The sequence below is a fragment of the Chiloscyllium plagiosum genome, chromosome 29, assembly GCF_004010195.1.
Source record: "Chiloscyllium plagiosum isolate BGI_BamShark_2017 chromosome 29, ASM401019v2, whole genome shotgun sequence".
In the NCBI taxonomy this organism is placed as follows: domain Eukaryota; kingdom Metazoa; phylum Chordata; class Chondrichthyes; order Orectolobiformes; family Hemiscylliidae; genus Chiloscyllium; species Chiloscyllium plagiosum.
Window position 1 is genome coordinate 46,119,475 of NC_057738.1, and position 24,464 is coordinate 46,143,938.

General features: G+C 42.5%; 1 protein-coding gene across 5 annotated transcripts in view; it reads left to right on the plus strand.

Moving 5' to 3' along the window:
• LOC122564564 (cadherin-18-like) overlaps positions 1-24,464 on the plus strand; it is a 705,142-nt gene that overhangs the window by 625,745 nt on the left and 54,933 nt on the right. For 4 of the 5 annotated variants that reach the window (XM_043719646.1, XM_043719647.1, XM_043719648.1 and 1 more), the window contains one exon: positions 21,026-21,193. In XM_043719646.1, coding sequence (XP_043575581.1) covers positions 21,026-21,193 — 168 coding nt within the window. Of the gene's footprint in view, positions 1-3,006; positions 3,864-21,025; positions 21,194-24,464 lie in introns of those variants that run through there. The other variant, XM_043719651.1, reaches the window with a different exon arrangement.

The window sequence follows — 24,464 nt, forward strand, 5'->3', positions numbered from 1 at the left end:
CCTGAAGAAGGGCCTGTGCCCAAAACGTCGAATCTCCTGTTCCCTGGATGCTGCCTGACCTGCTGTGCTGTTCCAGCAATAAAGTTTCAACTTTGATCTCCAGCATCTGCAGACCTCACTTTCTCCTGGAGTGGGGATTCCTGACTATGATGGGCCCGGAACGGGGATTCCTGCATATGGTGGGCCTGGAGTGGGGATTCCTGACTATGGTAGGCTTGGAGTGGGGGCTGCTGACTATAGTGGGCCTGAAGTGGGGATTCCTGACTATGTTGGGCGCGGAGCGGGGATTCCTGGCTATGGTGGGACCAGAGTGGGGATTCCTGACTATGGTGGGCCCGGAGCGGGGATTCCTGACTATAGTGGGACCGGAGGAGGGGTTCCTGACTATGGTAGGCTTAGAATGGGTGCTCCTGATTATGGTGGGCCCGGTGCGGGGAATCCTTTCAATGGTGGGCCCGGAGTGGGGACTTCTGACTATGGTGAGCCCAGAGTGGGGATTCCTGACTATGGTGGGCCCGAAGCGGAGATTCCTGACTATGGTGGGCCTGGAGCGGGGATTCCAGACTATGGTGGGCCCGAAGCAGGAATTCCTGACTATGGTGGGCCCGGAGTGTGGATTCCTAACTATAGTGGGCTTGGTGTGGGGACTCCTGACTATGGTGGGCCCGGAGCAGGGATTCCGGACTATCGAGGGCTTGGAGTGGGGGCTCCTGACTATGGTGGGCCCAGAGCGGGGATTCCTGACTATGGTGGGCCCGGAGTGGGAATTCCTGATTATGGCGGGCCCGGAGTGGGGAGTCCTGACTATGGTGGGCCCGGAATGGGGATTCCCGACTATGGTGGGCCCGGATTGGGGCCTCTTGGCTATGTTGGGCCCGGAGCGGGGATTCCTGACTATGGTGGGCCCGGAGGGGGGATTCCTGACTATGGTGGGCTTGGAGTGAGGACTCCTGACGATGGTGAGCCCGGAGTGGGAATCTCCTGACTATGTTGGGCTTGGAGTGGGGGCTGCTGACTATGGTGGGCCCGGAGTGGGGACTCCTGACCACGGTGGGCCTGGAGCAGGGGAACTCCTGACTATGGTGGGCTTGGAGTGGGGGCTCCTGACAATGGTGGGCCCGGAGTGGGGATTTCAGACTATGTTGGGAGCGGAGTGGGGATTCCTGACTATGGTGCGCTTGTAGTGGGGGCTCCTGAATGTGGGAGGCCCAGAGCAGGGCCTCCTGTCTATGTTGGGCTCGGAGTAGGGATTCCTGACTATGGTGTGCCCGGAGTGGGGATTCCTGACTATGGTGTGCCTGGAGCGGTGGCTCCTGACTATGGTGAGCCCGGAGTGGGGATTTGACTATGGTGGGCCCGGAGTGGGGACTCCTGATTATGGTGGGCCAGGAGCAGGGACTCCTGGCTATGTTGGGCCCGGAGTGGGGATTCCTGACTATGGTGTGCCCGGAGCGGGGACTCCTGGCTATGTTGGGCCTGGAGCGAGGATTCCAGACTATGGTAGTCCTGGAGTGGGGATTCCTGACGATGGTGGGCCCGAGGCGGGCATTCCTGACTATAGTGGGTCCGGAGCGGGGATTCCTGACTATGGTGGTCCTGGAGTGGGGATTCCTAATGATGGTGGGCCCGAGGCGGGCATTCCTGACTATGGTGGGCCCGGAGCGGGGATTCCTGACTATGGTGGGCCTGGAGCGGGGATCCCTGACTATGGTGGGCCCGAGATGGGCATTCCTGACTATGTTGGGCCCAGAGCAGGGATTTCAGACTATGGTGGGCCCGAAGCGGAGATTCCTGACTATGTTGGGCCTGGAGTGGGGGCTCCTGAATATGGTGGGCCTGGAGCGGGGATTCCTGACTATGGTAGGCTTGGAGTGGGGGCTGCTGACTATGGTGGGCCCGGAGCGGGCATTCCTGACTATGTTGGGCCCGGAGTGGGACCTCCTGGCTATGTTGGGCCCGGAGTGGGGATTCCTGACTATGGTGGGCTTGGAGTAGGGACTCCTGACTATGGTGGGCCCGGAGTGGGGATTCCTGACTGTATTGGGCCCGGAGCGGGGTCTTCTGGCTATGTTGGGCCTGGAGTGGAAATTCCTGACTATGGTGGGCCCAGAGCGGAGATTCCTGACTATGTTGGGCCCGGAGCAGGGGCTCCTGACAATGGTAGGCCCAGAGTGGAGCCTTGCAGAACCCCTGCCGCCATGTTTGGGACCCTCGCCTATGAAGGTGAACACTATTTATGTATTTTCTTTTATTCTTCTTGGTACTTCAAAATGGCATTGGATTGTGGTGAGAGAACACTTTCTGCTCTATGTCCGTAAATGCATGTGCCACTAAATAAATCAATTATTCATTCACATATACATTCAGGTACAACCCCAATATTCCACAAAAACACAGATATTATAATATCCAGGCCTATCCAACATTGTCTTCCCCTCCTTGCGAGAAAGTCTTGAAGACCCTTTGACTCTTCCTGCTTGTTTGCAGGCCTTTGTGAGTGTGTCTTCCCAAGTCAGAGTCAAATGGAGGTTTCATGGAGTTGATGTAATTACAGTCAGGAAATGAAGGCCAATCCATGCTCTAATTCCAGTGACTACCCTGTCGTACAATTGGGAGAAAGGGCAGTTAATTCAATCCAGTGTTCCAATGCTGGCCTGTGTTCCTGGTGTCATGACAGTGCTGGGATCCAATACTTGACTGGGCCCCTTGAGCATGTGCCCAATAAGCATTCTATTCCTGTTCAATATGTCAAGGGAAATTAAATAGTGCCTGTAGTAAGGAGAGGTCAGAGGAAACCTGAACTGTCCCTGAAAGGAAAGTCTACATGGGGGTCTGAATTGTGAGAAGGTTAATTTTTCTGACAAGCCTCTGTAGCTTGGAATAGGTTGGTTGGAAAACTTCACTTTCATTAACAGTTAGTCAAAGTTACAGCAACAGAGCAGGAGAATCTCCAAAAAATCTCAACCTTCATCATGTTCACCTTAAAATAGATTAGGCAGGATGCAGAACATGGAGGAGGCTATAAGTTTGTCAGCTATTAGAATCTCCAAAAGCGGAACTTCAACTTTGCGAATCGAGATGGAAACAATTCTCGCTTGTCTGGTTTAACAAAGAGCGAGTTGGATGGAGGTCAATGAAGCTCCCGGTTTGGGGTTAAATTCATTAATGCATTAACATTGAAGTGGCAAAGATCCTTCCCTCAAACATGCCCTCACAGAAACTGACACCTCAGGCTGAGACCTGGTGTTTCTGAGTCCCACTGTGTTTATTTTTTGCTGGAAGTTCATCTGGTCTTGTGTGGGAAAGTGTGGCAAAATGTATTTTTATTCTCAGACACTGTTTATTGATTACACCTCTAATCTTTGACTTTTCATCAGGTCTAGAATGAACAACCTATTAACAAAGCTACTCTCTCTTGGTATTTCTGGACTTTACTTTATAAAACACACTTTGTACCTTTCAAACCATTTGACTCTCATGTGTATCTAAGCCACTGATTCTGCCTGAAGTGCTTCCATTCAGGCTTGGCCTTGACATGAGGAATCCTCATTGGAAAGTCCAGACTGAGCATGCCCAATGGCCAATAAAGTCCACTGAAGGGTCCATGTACCTCAATTCAGTTGTGGATTTCCACTTCTTTAAAGAGCTTAACATTTATTGGTACTAAAATGTGAATATTGTTGAAAAGAGAGACATGTTGACAAAATTTCTTTTTCACTCATCAGCGCAAATGCAAGAATAGCACATTTACAGTGCTCACAATTATTTATACTGCAGAAGTAGGTTGATGATTGGATGGAAAATCTGTGACTCTTGGCCTGAGGTATTGCCCTGATTAATATCGCAGCAGATGGAGCTAACAGGCAAGTCAGATCCCAGACTGAAATCTGCCTTGATATCTCATATATTGTTCATATACAACAAGGTGGTCCTTCATGAAAACATGCACATATAATGCTGGAGTTTTGGTTTTAGCAATAAAGGAGAAGCTTATTTCACAAAAGGATTGAAGATGAATTAGAATAAGCCAAGCTATTTAAATATAACACAATTTGAAACATTTTGAAACACAGTAAAATATGATTTCATCTATCACAACACCATCACTTTTCTGTACTCAAACACTAAGGAGAATCTCTTTTCTAACACATCTATAGGCATAACCTACCTGTTCCTTTCAATTCCCTGTCTTGAAAATTAGATTGTGTCTCCCTTGATTATTCACACAACTCAGGTTAGACTTTCTCAGCTTCAAATAATTCTTTCAGATCACAACTAAAGACTTGTAGAGATTTTAATTAAAACCCTTACACTGTGTTATCATATTTCCTAACTTTTCTGAACTAACTAATTTCTCTCAGAGAAACTGATTCACACATTCCATTTCATTCAGAACTTCTGTAAACTGAAACCAAAAACTTTCCAAGTTATAGATTTTGCCCCAAGCAAAAAACAAAATCCATCATCTAAATTGAAAGCAAGCGAAAGTTTTCTAATGTTCTCTTTGTCCAATTGTAAAGTTCTCACAATGCAAACAAGTTGCCGTAATCATTCCAAGAGCCCCTCTCTCGCAATCAAAAAGTGTGGGGTCTGCAGACATACTGACAAGTTACTCATTAAACTCCCTCACACACTCAGATCAAAGCCTGCATGTCACTTGCTTAAAACCTCAATGATAGCTGATGTTATTTGTAACTTTCACACATTACATCACACCCCAGAGAAAGCAATGAAGAACACTAAAGATATGAGTGGGTGTTTTACCAGCGGTGGTGGGATAAAGCCATTAAGTGGGCATTTCTTGTCCATTTAAGACACTCAGTTGGTGATGGGAGAAGAATGCTGCTAATGAAGCCTCATGTCTCAGATTTATTTAGGTGGGAGGAGAAAGGTAACAGCTTCCCAACCACCACCCAGCCACCCTTTTACATACCCAACACCCCTAAACTTGGTTATTCTCATTATCAACTCACTTGGAAATTCTCCATATTATAATGTTCAATACCATTTAAACCAATAGCATCATTTATTGCCATATCATTCTCTACTTTGTGTATGGACATGGGGATATCTATAACATTCAATCATACATATGCTACTTTTAGAAACTTTGCATCAAATGTAATAAATGACATAATTACTTGGAAGTGATCAGCCTTACAAAATTGGCAATTTCAGAAATCAGTTTGTAATTAACTGCAGATGATGTGCCCTGTGAAATGGTTGAGTGGGTATTATTTTGAATATTCATCGAAGTTTTATGCAAGCTCATATGAACTTACAGAACTTTTATTAACTGAATATTTTACAATGTATGATCAATTATTTTGAATTCATAACTGACCCAGTGCCTAATATTGTAATTTCTCTCAAGCAGTTCCTTGGGAGTACAGAATGCTTATGGGGGTCACTGCATCGGGTAAAGCTCAGGTGCATGCCTTTGCTTCCTATATTTACATCCAGTCACATTCCCCTGCTGTATCTCGTTCAGATCTTCACTAATCTTGACTCGTCTGTCTCTCACTCAATTTGGGACCAATCTGCATTGGCACACATGGTCCTGTCTGGATGCAGTTGTTCTGAAGGAAATGTTCTCCCTACGTATCATCATTTCACATCACAGTTTTAGCTCTGTTTCAGTCCACAGATAAGGAAAACCTCAGAGACAGAGGCCTGTTTGGCATTCGAGCCATGACAAATGAGTTGTGTGCGTTCAGTGAATATCTGAGACCATAGATCTGTTGGTCACATTCCCTATGAGGTCACATAGCAACAGGACAAAATTCTGTTTCAGAGTTCCCATGATAATCCCAAAGAGTTGATTAAGTTCAGTAGTAATTTTATGGGGTCGGTTAGCTCAGTTGGCTGGATTGCAAGGCAGTATGATGCCAACAGCATGGGTTCAATTCCCATCCTAGCTGAGGTTATCATTGAAGGTCCTGCCTGCTCAACCTCGCCCCTCACCTGAGGTGTGGTGACACTCAGATTAACCTCAGCACCAGGTTGTTTCTCTTCAATGAGAGAGAAGCCCTGTGTTCCCCTGGGACTATGAAGCTTTTATTTGAAGAGAGCCAGAGCATGTTCACACTGATGCTCATTATCCCACTCTGTTTAGAGGGAAGGCTGGGGTATATTACCATCGCTGCACTAGTAACCCAGAATCTCAGGCTCATCTACTAAAATACATGGTGTTTGAGAGATGTGCGATCCTTTGTTATTCCATATAACCTGTTGATACTATTCTATATAACCATCTCATGTTGTCATATATAACCATTACATGTTATTCAGGATAACCACTTCATGTTATCCTATATAGTCTGCCAATGTTATCCAATACAGCTATCCCATGTTCCCCTACATAGCTATTCTATATTATCCTATATAACCGTTGCATGTTCTTCCATCAAACTATTGCATGATGTCACAGAGTCATAGGGACATACCGCACAGAACAGACCCTCCGGTACAACTCATCCATGCTGACCAGATTCCTAAATAAATCTAGTCCCATTTGCCAGCACTCGGCCCATATCCCTCCAAACCCTTCCTATCCATATACCCATCCAGATGCCTTTTAAATGTAAATGTACCAGCCTCTATCACTTCTTCCGGCAGCTCACTCCATACACGTACCACCCTCTGTGTGAAAAAGTTGCCACCTAGGTCCCATTTAAATCTTACCCCCTCTTACCCTAAACCTATGCCATCTAGTTGTGGACTCCCCCACATGGTGAAAAGGCCTTGTTTATTTATCCTATCTGTGTCCCTCATGATTGTATAAACCTCTATAAGGTCACCACTGAGTTTCCAACGCTTGAGGGAAAACAGCCTATTCAGCTTCTCCTTGTAGCTCAAATCCTCCAACTTTGGCAACATCCTTGTAAATCATTTCTGAATCTTTTCAAGTTACACAATATCTTTACTATGGCAGGGAGACCAGAATTGCATACAGTATTCCAACAGTGGCCTAACCAATGTCCTGTACTGCTGCAAAGTGACCTCCCAACTCCTATACTAAATGCTCTGACCAGTAAAGGAAAGCATACCAAACACCTTCTTCACTATCCTATCTACTATGACTCCACTTTCAGGGAACTATGAACCTGCACTCCAAGGTCTCTTTGTTCAGCAACACTCCCCGGGACTTTAGCATTAAGTGTATAAGTCCTGCCCTGATTTGCTTTTCCAAAATGTAGCACCTCACATTTATCTAAATTAAACTCTATCTGCCACTTTTCAGCCCATTGACTCACCTGATTAAGATCCTGTTGTACTCTGAGGTAACCTTCTTCGCTGTCCACTACACCTCCAATTTTGGTGTCATCTGCAAACTTATTAACTATACCTCCCATTAGATTCTCGACTGTGTGGTAACAGGCCATTTGGCCAAACAGGTCCTCACTGACCCTCTAAAGTGTAACCCACTCCGATCCTTTCACCTACCCTATGTTTACCCCTGATTAAAGCACCTTAGGCAATTTGGCATGGCCACTTCACCTAACCTGCACATCTTTGGATTGTGGGACAAACCAGTGCACCTGGAAGAAACCAACACAGACATGGGGAGAATGTGTGAACTCCACACAGTCACCCGATGTGAGGATTGAAACCAGGTCCCTGGCGCTGTGAGGCAGCAGTGCTAACCACTGAGCCACTGTGCCACATGTTCGCATCCAAATCATTTTTATATAAATGACAAAAAAGCAGTGGACCCAGCACCGATCCTCGTGGCAGACCACTGGTCACAGGCCTCCAGTCTGAAAATCAACCCTCCAGCACCACCCTCTGTCTTCTACCTTTGAGCCAGTTCTGTATCCAAATGGCCACTTCTCCCTGTATTCCATGTGATCTAACCTTACTAACCAGTCTCCCATGGGGAACCTTATTGGACACCTTACTGAGGTCCATATAGATCACATCTACTGCTCTGCCCTCAATAATCTTGTTTGTTACTTCTTCAAAAAGCTCAATCAAGTTTGATCAGTAATGTCTCGATGTTTTCTTGATTGATGCTGTTTCGAGTTGAAGGTACATGTTTGTATTTGACAAAGGATGACATTCAGGAATGAAAGCATTCTCCAAGTGAATCTCTAGGACGGACTAAATGTCCTCAACAATTGCTAGTTGACTGTCAGCGCAGGAATCATTCATGGAAATGGGTCTCTGCATTTGATGAAATCTGACTTGCAAGTTTTGTGAGCACTGGACGTGTGAGCACTGTACATTGTGCTGATTGATTCAACAGAGTAGGCAACCAAACCTTCCTGACTATCAATCATGACAGGGAATGGTCGGTTCTGGAGTGGCAGGGAGGTGTTCTGAACCATTTAGCTGTTTCTAGGGGTTTTTTTGCCTGGTTTTATATAAACAAAGAATGTCGCTCAGTGTCTGAAGACATCAACAGATCAACAAACACGATCATTTTGCCAAGTGATCACATATTATGGGACATAAGGTGACACAGGTTGAATCACAAGATGATTTTTTCAGACTTGAGCTCGGACACTCAATGGGGTGACTTATGTTAATTATGTTAAATCAAAGACTTTTATTTATAGAGCACCTTTTGCAACCAATGTATGTCCCAAAGTGCTTTATAATTCATGAAAGGCTTCTGAAGCATAATGTCTGGTGATCAGAGCCACGGTAGGTGGCTCTTTAAATTCAGCGGGCTCCCACAGGTAGCAATCAGATAATTACCTCTCTGTCTACATTGATTGTCAAATATTGGCAAAGATGACCGGGATAATATTTTGATATTTCTTCTTCGACATAGTATGATGGGATTTTATTTTTCCAGTCAACAGGGCAGACAGTGGGTTGGTTTAACAAAGACAGGCTAATCTTCTGGGAACCTGGGCAACAGTGCAACACTTGCACAGCAGTCCACTGGAGTTTCAGCTGAGCTTTCATTGTCCAAATTCTAGAGTAGGGCTCAAGGTTAGAAACATGTGATTTGAATGAGAGAATACCATCAACTGAGCCACAGCAGAGAATGGGAAAAGCTGACACTGGATGCAAACAGTAATAAACACTTCCATTTTTCTCTTCATTTTGTTAAAATTACATCAAAATGAACCACAACAAACACCTTCAGGATGTTAGTCATGTTCAATGTATTCACATGCACTCAAACGAAACTATTAAAACTTTTGCAGACATTCTGTCAGAGTTACTTTCTTCTGCCCTTTCAAACACTTTCATCCACTAGTTGAGGACCTGGAACCTATTTGCAAGGAGTGACAATAGTCCAAGGGTATCTCCAGAGAAGAGATAATTGTCTCCTGCATAAAGCTTCAATGTGGTGATAATAGCAACTATTACCCACAGAAAATGACCAGGTGGCAGTTTCCATTTCTTTTTGTTGCTACAAAAAGGAAAACATAAAAATACACAATAATGGTTCGGAAGCTCAAAATGAGACAGCAAGGAAAAGTCTCAACAATAGGAATTGTGGTGTTCAAAAATCCTGTAATTTCCTGTGTGATCCACAATTCCTGCCCATTACTCGACAGCAAAGACATCGCCATGTCTCTTTGACAGCCAGATAATACCACAAGTTCCAAAACTGACTCTCAATGAGCACCAACGTGCTGAGTGGCAAACTGCAGCTTAGAAATTTGTCTGCATTGTACAACTGCTTTCTATTTTGAAGTATACAACCACTCAGGGTGTATCTATGTTTTAATAATACCTCTGCTGTGTTATTCAGCAATGGCCTGGGAATTGCAGACTGCAATATTACCATAGAAACATTTAATGCATTCATAACAAATAGCTCCTTCCATCCTACAGACAACGAGATCAATCCCTAGATATCAGGTGGAAGTTTGTATGAAATGTCTTGCAGGAAGAATACAATACGAACATACTATGTATTCACATCACAACATAGCTACAGTCATTTGTAGCGTAATGTTTCTAATTATTAATGCTTGCTTCCTTTAGTATTTGACTACAAGTTCACTTTGACTCAGTTTCAGTAAGAAATTAGTTAGACAATCTGCTGTTGATTTTGGTTGTGACATTTAACCCAGCCCAAGCCCCAAGTAACATCAGTGAGATGCCAGCAGAAAGTGAGGACTGCAGATGCTGGAGAGTCAGAGTCGAAAAGCATGATGCTGGAAAAGCACAACAGGTCAGGCAGCATCCGAGGAGCAGGAGAGAGGCAAGACTGATTTTAGATTTTTGGCCTTATTTCAATGGAGTGTGTGAGCTCGCAGTACTAACCCTGCTATGTGTAGACTGCCTGCTAGTTAGGATAGTGTGATAATCAGCAGAACCATGCACCCACTGAAAAGGAGTTTTGGAACTCATAAAGGTGTGGTCTACTTTTCAAAGATTGTCACTGGACAGCTCCAACTCATAGACAAAAACAAATAAAGAACTATGAACGCTGCAAATCAGAAACATAGTAGAAATTGCTGGAAACACTCAATAGGTCTGGCATTATCTGCGCAGAGAAAAAGAGAGTCAACGTTTCATGTTCAGTGGCCCTTCTTTAGAACAGAAGAAGAATCACTGGGCCTCGCCATCCCTAGTCCATTTGCCAATTCCCTTTAATCTGTGTCCTCTGATTACTCTCCCTTCTATCTCTGAAGACAGTTTCCCAATTTTTTTCCTTGATCAGGTCCATACAGATTTTTAATGTTTCTGTGAAATCTCGTCTCATATTTTACTTCTGTAAAGAGAGCTGTCGTAGTTTCTCTAGATTCTCCAGATAATTTAAGTTGTTTATTCCTGTGCACAGTGATGTAACCGTGCTCCATAGCTGCCTCATGTCTTTATGGTCCAGTTTATTGCTTTGGAGATGCCCCTTTATCATTTATATTAGAGATCTGGAAATGATGGAGGCTGTTTGACTGCCTGAAGATTTGGGCAAGAATATGATTCGTCGATGGTCAGAATTCAAAGTATATCCAATAGACCTCCATAGAGAAAGTTAGGATGTGGCTCTTATGTGTTATCAACACTGTTAGAGACCAAATGGGTCAAGAGGCCTGTTTCTCTGCAGTACATTCCATGTAATTTAATGACCATGTGAGACAATAATCTGACCCTTGCTTCATGACGACAGTGATCCTGCCTTCTATATTAAGAAATTGCAAGCAAGAACAAGTTCCATACAAAAATTAAAACAAAGAATCTCTTCTGAAACATGTGAAATGCCATGTACACACCAGGTGTGAGATTCAGAAATTCCAAAATGATTTATGGGACTCATTTTGAAAGAAATGCCAGGCCATCACCTTTACCTGTTCAGTGTCCTGTACAATAGTAAATCAGTGATTTATCATTTCATTTCCTTTTTTATCTTGTGTGACTGTTCTCCTTGTCTTATGTTATTTGCTTTTATTATTAATCAAAATTTACTCCAAGAAACTTTGTGTTTTTTTATTTACAGATTTTTTTTTCAAATAATTTATTGTTACTTAGTTAGCTTCAATATTTTGTCCGATTGTCTTTCTGAGAGGATAAATGTTCTCTGTATGCTATCCTCGCTCACTATTTTACTGGTTTGGTCTAATTCTAATCAGTGATTATTTAATATAGACAGAACCATCATTGTCTTTTCATCTTGGTAAAACAATAAATAGAGCATTGACAACAACGTCTCAGTGCATTAAAGAGTAATGAACAAAGTGAATATTCAGGTGACAATATGGCATCAGTCATCCTGAGTCCTGTATTTTCTCTAGCTGCCACCTCAGGCTACCTTTACTTCATGGTAAATGGCAGGAATTGATGAGGTCATCCACCTGGACCTATGCTGTGTTTACAGCCTTTTTGTTGATCAATGGCGAAGATACACCACTGTGGAGTCTTTATTAATCACACACACACGCTTAGCTTAGACCATAGAACATCGAACATTACAGCTCAGTACAGGCCCTTTGGCCCTTGATGTTGCGCCGCCCTGTCATACTAATCTGAAGTCCATCCCACCTACACTATTCCATGTACGTCCATTGGATATTGTATGAGAGTAAAACTACATGACTAATCACTAAGGACTCTCAGGAGCAGGTCGTGAGTTGCACAGCACCACCAAGAGCAGTGGCCAGTGTTGGAACTGCAGGCAATCCCCTGTAATCTGTGCTGGAGCCTCTTTACAAGTTGGATGGGGTGTTTTTCTGGGGTCAGGCTGGCAGGCCCAGGTGAGAGGCATTAGCAGCTGGGATTGGGGGGCAGGGGGAGCATCTAGGGATGCAGATACACACAAAAACACAGACACGCACATGCAAATCGCACACAAAAACACACACAGACACACAAAGCACACTCTCTCTGTCTCTGTCTCGCTCCTCCATCCACTCCCCCCCCCCCCCCCCCCCCCGCCCCCGCCCCAGCAATATGTCACTTTCAAGCATTTATTGCTTCCTTGCGGGAAATGATCAGAGATACTGTCAGTTCTGGGAATGAGCCCAATGCATGTGGCTTCATGCTGTCACCTCTACTTCCCAGCTCCCTGGCTAACAGCATTAAAAACTGCCAGCAACATCAAAGACATATGAAGTGAAAACCTTGGGGTATCCAGTCATTTCTGTAGGCTAGATATTTCTCAATAATGCTCCCACTATTGTAACAGAAATCTTACAATCTGGACAGCATTTCCAGATGCCTTACTCTCTCCTGTGCATGGTTTCTTGGCTTCCATGAATAAGATAATTTAATATCCCATACTCATGCACAGTTAAAATTTATTGGGCTGTGAGAGTATTAAATCACCTATAATGACAGCTTTGTGACAGAATAGATGAAACTGTGCAGCAATTTATGGATGGCACGGTGGCACAGTGGTTAGCACTGCTACCTCACAGCGCCAGAGACCCGGGTTCAATTCCCATCTCAGGCGACTGTCTGTGTGGAGTTTGCATATTCTCCCCGTGTCTGCGTGGGTTTCCTCCAGGTGCTCCGGTTTCCTCCCACAGTCCAAAAATGTGCAGGTTAGGTGAATTGGCCATGTTAAATTGCCCGTAGTGTTAGGTTAAGGAGTAAATGTAAGGGAATGGGACTGAGTGGGTTGCGTTTCAGCGGGTCGGTGTGGACTTGTTGGGCCGAAGGGCCTGTTTCCACGCTGTAAGTAATCTAATCTAATTTTGATAGAGGATTGTACTGGGTATTATTTCAGCCTGGTGGAGATGCCATTAGCAACCCTTTGAAAGTCAAGGACCTGTAAGACCCAAGGCAAGGGACATCTCTGGAACTGACGCATGTGCCTCTGGATAACCCCGGGTAAACCTTCTGTTTTGCACAAAGCTGGTTATGATACCACCCACCAATTTTGACCCATGAGCTAGTAGAATAAATAATAGGCATGTACAAACATCACAAACAATTTAATTATGGGTAGAAAAGAATTATAGCAGCAAAACTCATTAAACATGTACATAACCACTGCACAGTGCAATTCAATTAATTCATATTTTACCATTTGTTGTTGTCTGGATTCTCCTGTGTAAAAAAAAAACCTGCCATGGATAAAGATTTTAAATTTGAATAATCTCTTTCTTCCTGAATTCTGCTCTTTGCAGTTTTGTGATGGGCTTTGCAATGCTTTATAACATTCAAGTTTCTCAATAACGCTATAAACTATTTAAAACATTCAGAACAGGAATAAAGAACACAATTTAAATGAATAAATGTGTCAGTCCCTCAGTGAATTTATACTTTTTACTCAGTGCTGATTGTTCACATTCCCTTTTTTGTATCAGGTTTTTGTTACATTAAAAAAAATCAGATTGTAATTTGTTTTCAATCTTGCTTATATGTTGTATTTTTTTGTATATTCTTTTAAGCTATTAGGATGTGGATGTCACTGACATGGCCAACATGTGTTGCCTGTTTCTAATTGCTCATGACAAGGAGATGGCGAAGCATTATTTTGAATTTCTGTTTGATTAAGGTACTCTCACAGTGTCAGGAAGGAAGTTGAAGCATTTTGACCCAATGATGATGAAGAAACAGCTGATGTAGCTTCAGGTCAGGATGGTGTGCAACTTGGATTGGAACTTGCATACACTTATTTTCCCATGCATCTGCTGCTCCTGCCCTTATAAATGGTAGAGTTTGCGGATTTGAGTAGTGCTGTTGAAGAACCTGGATAAGTTTCTGCACAGCGTTTTTTAAATGGTACACAATGGTACCATTGAGCTTGGTGGTGGAGGAAGTGAATATTGAGGATGGTAGATGGAGTATCAATAAAGCAGAAAGGTTAATCCTAAATGTGTCAAATTTCTTGAATGTTTTTGGAGCTGTGGTCATCCAGGCAAAGGGGGAATATTCCATTGCACATCTAACTTTTTAAGGCTTTGAAGAGTCAGGAGGTGAGTTATTCACTGTGGAATTCCCAGCCTCTGATTTGCTCTTGCAGCCATAATATTTATGCCACCGGTCTAATTTAGTTTCTAGTCAATGGTAACTCCCAGGATATTAACTTCAGTGACATATCCACTTCTGACCTTGAAATCTGAAAAGGATGGTTTGGTCTCAGACAGTTCCTTGAGAAGTCTCTGCAACAAATTGTCCTGCTCTGAGATGATTGGCCTTCAACAGCCACAGCCACTTTCTATGGAGTTAGGCAGGACTACAATTTTCTTTAGATTACTTATTTACTTACATGATTTGGAGATGCCGGTGTTGGACTGGGGTGTACAAAGTTAAAAATCACACAACACCAGGTTATAGTCCAACAGGTTTAATTGGAAGCACACTAGCTTTCGGAGCGACGCTCCTTCATCAAGTGATAGTGGAGGGCTCGATCGTAACGCAGAATTTATAAATAGGTGGGAATTGGAACCAGGTCTCTGGCGCTATGAGGCAGCAGTGCTAACCACTGTGCCACTGTGCCGCCCAACTGAATGGAAAGACTTCTCCCCAATTCCCATTCAGTCAATTTTTGTCAAGGCTCCTTGATGCCACGTTCATCCAAATGCTGCCTTGATGACAAAGCAACCCCTTTCACCTCCTCATGTCAAACTCATCATTTTGTGCATGTTTGGTCTTGGGCTGTACTGAAGGCAGAAGGTGAGTGGTCCTGGATGAACCTACACTGGGCATCAGTGACTAGGTGATTGCTGTGTAGTTTATACCTGTTTGCACTGTCAATGATGCTTCGCGTCACTTTCTGTTGAGTGGGTAATAATTGGCCCAAGAAGATTTGTCTTGCACTTCGATGGACAGTGCATACCTGGGCAGATGTCCATGCTTTCTGTTCATATGTTTTGTTTGTTTTCACTGGCCAAAAGCTAGTTGTAAAGACAGATGACCATTGAGCAAACTTAAACTAACCTCACTAACTGAACCTGGCTCTTTCTGGATTCAGACTCGCACTTCTTCTGTCATGGTAGAAATCTTCTTATCACTTTCAACCAAGGCAGTCTTTTTAATTTAGTTTAAATGGCAATCTCAGAACTAGAAGACTTTAAAACAGCCAAAGGGCCTGTACTGCGCTGTATTCTTCTATGTTTTATGTTCTATGTTCTAGAAGACTTGAAAACAATGTTAACAAGCCTAAAGCAGAACTAGAGATTAGAAACGTATTTGCTTTCTCTTGCTCTGCAGAGAAGGGTGGATTCCAGAAAAATGCAAATTTCTCTGCTGATTAAACCCTTAAATGAAAGAGCAGAATGAGTAACTGATTTAGAGGAAAGCTGAGGATAAGTACAGATATAGATAATCACGTAATTGATGAATGCGATCTGTGGAATACAATCTTATTGATTGTTTAAATGGATTTTCAGTTGATTACTTTCTCAGGTCGGGGAAAGATGTTGTCCTGATTTTGCAAGTGTTTTTTTTCTATTTGTTATTTATCCCTGTCAAGAAATTGGTTACTTGAAGCAGTGTTCTTGATTTTTTAGCCTGTCCGAGGAATTGATTGAAAAAGTAATGTTTTCTAATTTCATAAACTACAGAATTTGGTGTGATGTTATAATGTTATTGTGTCTGGCTATACACACATCAATTCATGTGGATTGCCAATCTTAAAGGAGAACAAAATATGCCCAAACTAAATCACAGTTGGAAGAAATAGAATGAACTGAGAGAGCGACCAATTGACATCTTCGTCAAACTGACTGGGAAGAAACATCAAAGCTACTATTTTGTGAATGTTTGTGAATCAGAATGAGACAGAAGCCATTTCCCAAAATGGACTTTTATCTTGTCTGAAACAGAAGGAGTCACCATCGTGATTGGTAGACAGATGCAATCTTTAATCATTGCTGATAGGCTTTTGAAAACCGAAAGAAACAAATTAACAGAAGCACAAATGCTTCTTCAGTGGGTATCAATTTTGTTTGTCTTCCCATCTATATGTATCTTAAAATTAGCATTGGACAGAAGGATTATTATTTGCTCCTGTTGACAACCAATACTTCATGCCTGCATTGAGGCAATTGGAAGGCTAATGTACATCAGTACTTGCTACAACAAACACTTTAAACAACAAAGTGATGAACTTTCCCTATTGATTATGTTGTTTGTTGCTTGTCTTTCCATGTACAAGGAGTAAGGTTGCATCATCATGTTTGTTTAGGTCATTAGAGCATCCAAGCACCACGCGAAAGTTAATACATGAGGATATCTGGGATTGGGAGTCAGCTGGTAATAATTATTAATATGGCTTCAAGTTGGAGACAGCAGCTGCTGGCTGGAAGCCCAGTTTTAAAATTACACCTGTTCTCGTTTCTTCTCCCAGTTTTGGCACCCCTCCATTACCCTGGGTTACAATCAATCTTCATTAAAATTTTATCGTATCTGATTGTCTCTCTATTGTGAACTGACTTTTATAATATGTAATTAGGTAAAATTTTTATCTCACAACAGCTGTGTACCAGCATCATTCTCAATCATTTCTGAATTAACAATAGAGAAACTTTCTCGTGACTCTTCAGAAATTAAAAAGAGCCATATCAGACTCGAAATGTTAACTCTGTTTCTCTGTCCACAGATGCTATCAGACCTGCTGTGTTTCTCCAGCACTTTCTGTTTTTTTTTATTTCAGATTTCCAACATCTGTTGGACTTTGCTTTTATTTTAGTGAATGATTTTTCTTGATATAATGTTTTCTGGAATTTGGATTTTATACTGATGGCATATGGGTTTTATTTTATTTTGTGAAGGAGTTTAAGCATTAACAATGGTTTTAAAACAGTATATTGCCAAAAAAGAACAGATGCCTGAAGGCCTCTGGACTGTTAATGGAGATTTGTTTAAATTATGGAGTTTTATGTTGGTAAAAAGAAACATAGAAAGAAATGCTTGAATTTTTGGTTTAGAATACTCAAGAATTTATGTTAATTTAGAAAAATTCAGAGACTGGAATGTTTTTTGGAAGAAGATGTGCTTGAGATTTGCTGTAAGAAGAGCTTCTCCAAGAAAAACAAGTTGGTTCAGAGCAGTTTAAGAATAAATTACAACAGTATAACAGTTTCGGTTTGTGAAAATTGCATGAAAATTACCTGTGGTATGCTTTGAGTATTGGCGGGACTGTCAACACACCCCTAACTCCAGATTTCAACTGCTAGTCACCCAATTATCACATTTATCATATTTACACTAATTCTGAAGAGAATTTTCACAAACAGCCACACATTCAAATCCTGCTCTTCACATCATGGGCTGGCATTGACTTAAAGAACATGAGGAATCCCTTCCTACAGAACAGCAGCATTATGAGGGAAAATCATAATATGCTCAGTATGCACATTGTCAACTGAATTTGTTATGTTTTTTGATTCATTTACAGGATGTGGGGCTGAGGTTTGGAAGGTACTGTTTAAGGAGCATTGGTGAATTTCTTATTGTTATTACTGAGTGTCAGTGGTGAGGAATGGTGCCTGTGGATGTGATGCCAATCACATGGCTTGCTTTGTCCTGGATGGTGTCAAGCTTCTTGAGAGTTGGAGCTGCACTGTTTTTTTAATGACCCTAAATTTTATTCGTGACTTAGTTGTCAACAAGCCATATTGTTCTATTTCTATGGATAATTTAGGTATTAATTGAATCGTCAAAGTCTGGGATGAATGATGTTACTGAAAGTGGATATTATTGAGATTCAGCAAGAAAAATGCTTTTAGACTGGAAACAATTGGCTCAGAAAATGCCCAGAGTCCATCAGCAACCGGTGCCATCAACAACCGGTGCCATCAACAACCGGTGCCATCAACAACTGGTGCCATCAACAACCGGTACCATCAGCAACCGGTGCCATCAGCAACCGGTGCCATCAACAACCGGTGCCATCAGCAACCGGTGCCATCAGCAACCGGTACCATCAACAACCAGTGTCATCAGCAACCACTGCCATCAGCAACCGGTACCATCAACAACCAGTGCCATCAGCAACCAGTGCCATCAGCAACCGGTGCCATCAGCAACCGGTACCATCAGCAACCGGTGCCATCAGCAACCGGTACCATCAACAACCGGTGCCATCAGCAACCAGTGCCATCAGCAACCGGTACCATCAACAACCGGTGCCATCAGCAACCGGTGCCATCAACAACCGGTGCCATCAACAACCGGTGCCATCAGCAACCGGTGCCATCAGCAACCGGTGCCATTCACTAGCATATTCTGGAGGCATTATCATAATGTTTACAAACACAGACTGATAAAAAGTGTAATAATAGAATGAAAGTCACATGTTATGTGTGCCATTAATGATCAGATTGCATTCTGGGAACCAATTCCTTCGCAACTACAAAGGTGAAAAACCCAATAAACTTCAAGCAAATTACACAGTTGTGCTGAATGTAAGAGACATACGTTTTGAATAACTATCTATGATCAGCTCCAGACTGGAATCATCAAGAAGCAAGATGACTTGTGTGGTGCCTGTTATGATCTTCCCTGACATTAAGACTGAATTAAATCAGTGACTTAGATCAGAATGTGTTTGTACAAGATGGCAAAAGTAATGCAGGCAAAGTCTCATTTAGTTCATCCAAACCGATATCAGATCCTCTTCATGATATCTAACCAGCTTGGTCCAAGTTACCTCCATGGTCCTTTTTCAAACAGGCCATTGCAACTATTAATTTGTCTTCTTTGTGCAAAATCTATTTTCTGACCACCAGTTGTAACCTATACCTCTCATTCAAGTATCTTCGCTCATAGTGCTAGGGATTTACCTTAGCTCTGATGTTAATCCCCCAAGATTTCCATTGGGTCCTTTTCCTTCTTTCAAAGGCTAATGAGTTTGTGATTTTCTGTCTGTCCTCATAAATTCATTTTTCAATGGTGGGAGAAAGCTTCGCGGCTCATCTATCTCAGCAGGACACAAACTGAAAGGTTTCTCTGCATCTTCCACTCTATACTTGGTTTAACATCACTCTGTCTCAGAGAAGAAGTCAGAGTGTAGCCTTGGAATGTTGGTGAGATCACATGAGTCATCTGCTGCACTTGAAGGCTGGATGAATCACTTCAGTGAAGGCCCAGTTTGCCGCAATGAGCTCACATGGAGTTAACCCTTGCTCGGTGTGATTTGAAACTTTTAAAAATATCCTGTGGTTATGTGATAGTAAATTCCTGCCCACCATTGGTGTCCCCTTTTATATTTATTGTCAACTAGAGTTTCGTATTGGCCGTGATTGATTTGTGTTTCAATGAATATTTTGACAGTAACCTTGAATCAGAGCACGACACATCTTGCTGACCTTTGATCATGAGCTACCATCCCCTACTGTATATTCTGCACATACTCAAACCAACAAGCACATTTGGCACCCAATTAGCACTAGCATGCTTGACCTGTTTGGGAGGAAGGAGTGCTCCTTTAGTGACTTTTTCTTTGCATGTGATGCCCAAGGTGTGTCATAGACATCAGAGATTAAATTATTCAGCCTTGTCCCTTGATTGGTGTTGGTTACCCAGGCCAGACAGTGATAAACTGAGGATAAAGGTTTGTAGATAAACAACTTGGTCATGTGGTCAATTTGTTACTTTTCCATTCCTGTTCTTACATTGACCAAAGTGGTAGACTCCTTTCCCAATGTCCATGTTGAGCTCTTCATCAAGTGATAGTTGATGCCAATGCCAGTCACTGCTAATGCCAGTCTGCTGATTGCTTCCAGTAGAGAGCTGTTGAGTCTGATCACAGACAGAGACAACAACCTACCTTGTCACTTTCTTTAAAGGTGAGGGAGAATATGGCAATATTGGGACAGGTAATTCATGAGCCTGGTCTCTGTGGGTGACTTACAGCATCATCAGTGAACAGTGAGAGCACTTTGTCTTGGCTTTCAGTCTTGATAGATTGTGAAGGTTCCCATCTGGTCAACTGTGGAACTGCTTGACTGACCTGGGCACATAATTAAATATTCTGTTCTCTTTGTCTGTCACAGTGTTTAGCATGTCCTGTACCCAAATCATTGCTCTGTTACAGAATTAATTAAAATTCCACTTAAGATAGAATTAAAGTCAACTTTAATAAAATTTTACTGTTAGAACTGTTGATATAAAAATGTTCAGGCTGGCATAGTTGTAAAAGATTAGATATTAAAAGGTAGCTTTCAGCAGAGTTAATCAAAAGATGAAATATTAATCAAATTACACTTTTGCATTGTGAGTATATATTTTATTTACATTGTAAATTATTAACATTTTTCGTTAGATTTAAATATGTTCATAAGATTAAAGGAAATGTGATTTTACCCCTTGTAATTCCATCTGGAGTTAACTGCTGTAAATTCATGTTCAAAATTTTGTAACAGGAACCACTGAGAAGGCAAATTGGTCAAATGCTTTCACTTTGTAATAAAATTAACACATTCAAGCTAGATTTGATTCTGATGTGTTTTAAGAATCATGTATTTATTGTATTTCATCAACCGTTCATTTATAATGGAAACCTATTTCATATTAGGGAAGGTGTGTGATATTTCCCAGCCCAGGGCAAGTGTCTAATGGAAAACTCTCAATTTCATTGCAGGTTTCTGTAGGGAGATGTTGTTGCACAAAATGAGTTTATTCCATGAACACTTGAAATATTGATTTTCTTTCCGATATCTTGCAGGAATCATCAGAACAGCCTTACCGAATATGGATAGAGAAGCAAGAGAACAATATTCGGTCGTCATTCAAGCTAAAGATATGGCTGGGCAGATCGGAGGGCTGTCGGGCTCTACAACTATTAATATAACTCTAACTGATGCCAATGACAATCCCCCCAAGTTCCCACAAAGTATGTACCGGGTTCTAATCAGCATGTTACTTACCTTAAAATGACAGTCTACCTCAGTGGTTTGTGTCACATAGACATTGTAGTCTGCATGGTCTCTGATTACCTGCTGTGTATAACCTTGTTTGGTAGATCCATTATCATTTGCGTCTCCTTATTGCAAGAGCTTATTTACAGGAGAAAATCTAATCTCTGTCAAAAGCTGTGTAAAAACCTCTGGTTTCTTACTGGCGTGAAATATTCCACTGACACTGGAATATTTGACTGCATCACTGTCACAAGTTTATTCCAGAGACTGAGGCTGAAGGAATTCACCCTCCATTGTCTGAATATGAGGTGGGGAGGGTTGAGACCTTACATTTGGATGAGTGATGAGAAACCTTAAAATGCTGTTCTCTGCAACAATGTTCATCCCTTTGGAGCTGTGCCATTGAAGTCCAACAATAACCTGAATTCACAGAGCATCCTTAACACAGAAAAAGCATTCCAAGAATTTGCTTCACAGGATTACTTAAAACAAACATTGTAGGTTGTACACAGATTTAACAGCAGAGTTAACGACAGCACTGACAGAAATCTGCTCAAGACCCAGCTCTGACCTGCTCAGGAAGGGAATAATGATTATGCAGAAGATGACAACAGTCTGGCACTCATTTTCAATCCAACTCTTTATAATACAACCCCTTATGAGAGTGTGAGTTTGAAGAATTTACCTTTAAATATCTGGAAATGTGATTGCAATTTATTAATAAGAAAACATTTAGCTGCATAAAATACTCCACTGAAACTTCCACCATCTAACAGCATCTCAACCCCACTTCCTTTCAGTTCATCTACAATCTACTGTTCCTAATCTCTTAAATTCCATATCCAATTCCCCTTTTCACATTTAGGCTTTGTCAGACCGATACTTCTATCACCCAGAATAAAGCCATCACTTTCCATCCCCGGCCCTTCCTTGTCCATGGGTACAATCTATGCTTGCCCAGATCCCTGCAATGAGCTCTCTGCTGGATCTCGCCTGGCCCTGGTGTAAATGTCAGGAGGAAGCTCGCTCTAACTAGTAGTCTTGCCTCACATCCATTTTTCAGGATGATAATTGGCAGAATGCCCCAGCCAAGAGAAAAATTCCCAACTCTTGAGGGCGATTAACCAATTAAAAGGCTAGCAACCCTCTTGACCAACTAAGTGCAGCAATCTGTGCTCAGATTGCAATGAGCCTGAGCTATGATCAATGGTGCCCAGACTCTGGGAGTAAGTTAACTCTGGGCTCACACTGGGTCTAGGCTGGCAGGGGATGGAGAAGTCTGAAGGATAGATAACTGCCATGTGTAGATGGGCTGAGGGTGAGGGGAATGGCAGATGTCTGAGAGTATCTGGGTAAGAGTATCTCATTCCCCACCTGGGACTCATGGAGGAGGTGCCTACTGGGAGATGTGGCAAGTTGGACACTTGCTCCTGTCAGGGGCAGAATTGCAGCGATGACAAAAGGAGATACATAAACAGCCAATAACGAGCCAGTAAATTAGTTTGTCACAAGGAGGGAAAATTTCCTGACACTAACTTGTTTTTTTTAAATTGCTTTGTGTGCAAGGGCAGGTTGGTGGCTGTCAGAAACAGTACCCTGGGTGGTGCCCACATTTACTACCCACCATCTCCTTTGCAGTTATCTTTCACCAGGGACCATGAAGTTTGGCTTCTGATCTACACTAGTCCTATTCACTTTTGATTGCAGATTTAAACAATCAACTATCGCTTTGAACACTTCCTATCACACAACATTTGACAGGATCCACTGGGTCTCTGCAGCCCTCATTGGAACTAAACTCACCAACATCATGTTCTCACTGTCCCTTGTTAATCTTTCTTTACTCTTTGTGCTCGCTTCTCTTCACTGGTCCCATTTTCTCACAGATTGCTTCTGTTGGGCAATGTTTCCATGTTAAGACTCTCTTTTGAAATAATTCTTCTCCTTGGACAGGAAATTAATGTTTCACTTTACACCTGGTATGGCATCAGTGATTTCTTGCCTGTTCCCTGACTGTCATCCCATTCCCGTCAGACCAGGGGCTCTGTTGAGGTAGCGATCAGAATCTCTTTGTCTGATTGAGCCAAGGAGTTCCATCTAACCTACATGCTCCATTATGCAAGCAGCCTGTTTTGGTGTCTAAATATGATATATCATAACCCCTATTCAGAAAATGCATTGACCATAATGTTTTGGACACAATGAGGCTTCACTCAAGTGTCGCAGGAAGAAACTTTTCAACCTTTCAGTGTTTTGACAAAATGTAATCTGTCAAAGTCAAAAGGCAGTTTTAGTGTCAGGCAGCAAACATTCAACACTAATACAAAAACTTCAAATGCCACAAACACATAATAAAAATGGAGAATGGTGGAAGCAGATTGAGGGTCAGGCATTGCCTGTGAAGTGAGCGAGAGAGAGAGAGAGAGAGAAACATGGTTAGTGGGCAGAAATTTCCTGGGTCCTGAATCACATGGGCACCTCGAAAAACTTTGGAAGATTTGTGAGAAGTCGAGAGAGAGATTTTGGGACTTTGGGAGCAACAAGTCACATTTCCAATGAAGTTCCTGATGTTGAGATGAGATTCTCAAGAGAGACCAGTGAAAGTATCGCTCATTATTACTCTCATTACTACCTAATCTTGCCTTATGAATATGCAGATTTCTACTCTCCCACCAGACTGCCAGAAACTAGATTCCTGAAAGTCTAAGCAGATACCTGGAGGCTCGAGGTCTCTACTTGCTCCCCTGGATCATTGTCTTGGGCACATAACACCAGTGGCTCAGGGCACTGTCCATGAGCAGAGGTCATATACGACACATTCACAGATACTGGCATCATTATCTTCTCTGCACCATCATGCCACATTTCTGATCCTCTCACATTGTGGTTCTGCATGACATTGCTGCATTTGGAGAGCACCAACTTGTCACATTGTAATGCTGCTGCCAGGACACAGTGTGCAGGGACAGAGTCCCAGCTCAGGGACTGCACCATGCTCCAACTTGGGGCTGCTCGCTCTCTTTCTTCTCACAGACTGAGTGTCCCCCACACCCCTGCCTTGCCTTGGTTTGCTTTAACATTTAACAGTTGGCCTGCACAGCAAGTGCTAATACAGTCAAACCATACACAGGCTGGACTATGTGCCAGCACTGTGCCATATCAGTCTCATGGCTGGACTATGTGCCAGCACTGTGCCATATCAGTTTCATAGATGGACTATGTGCTCGCACTGTGCTACATCAGTCC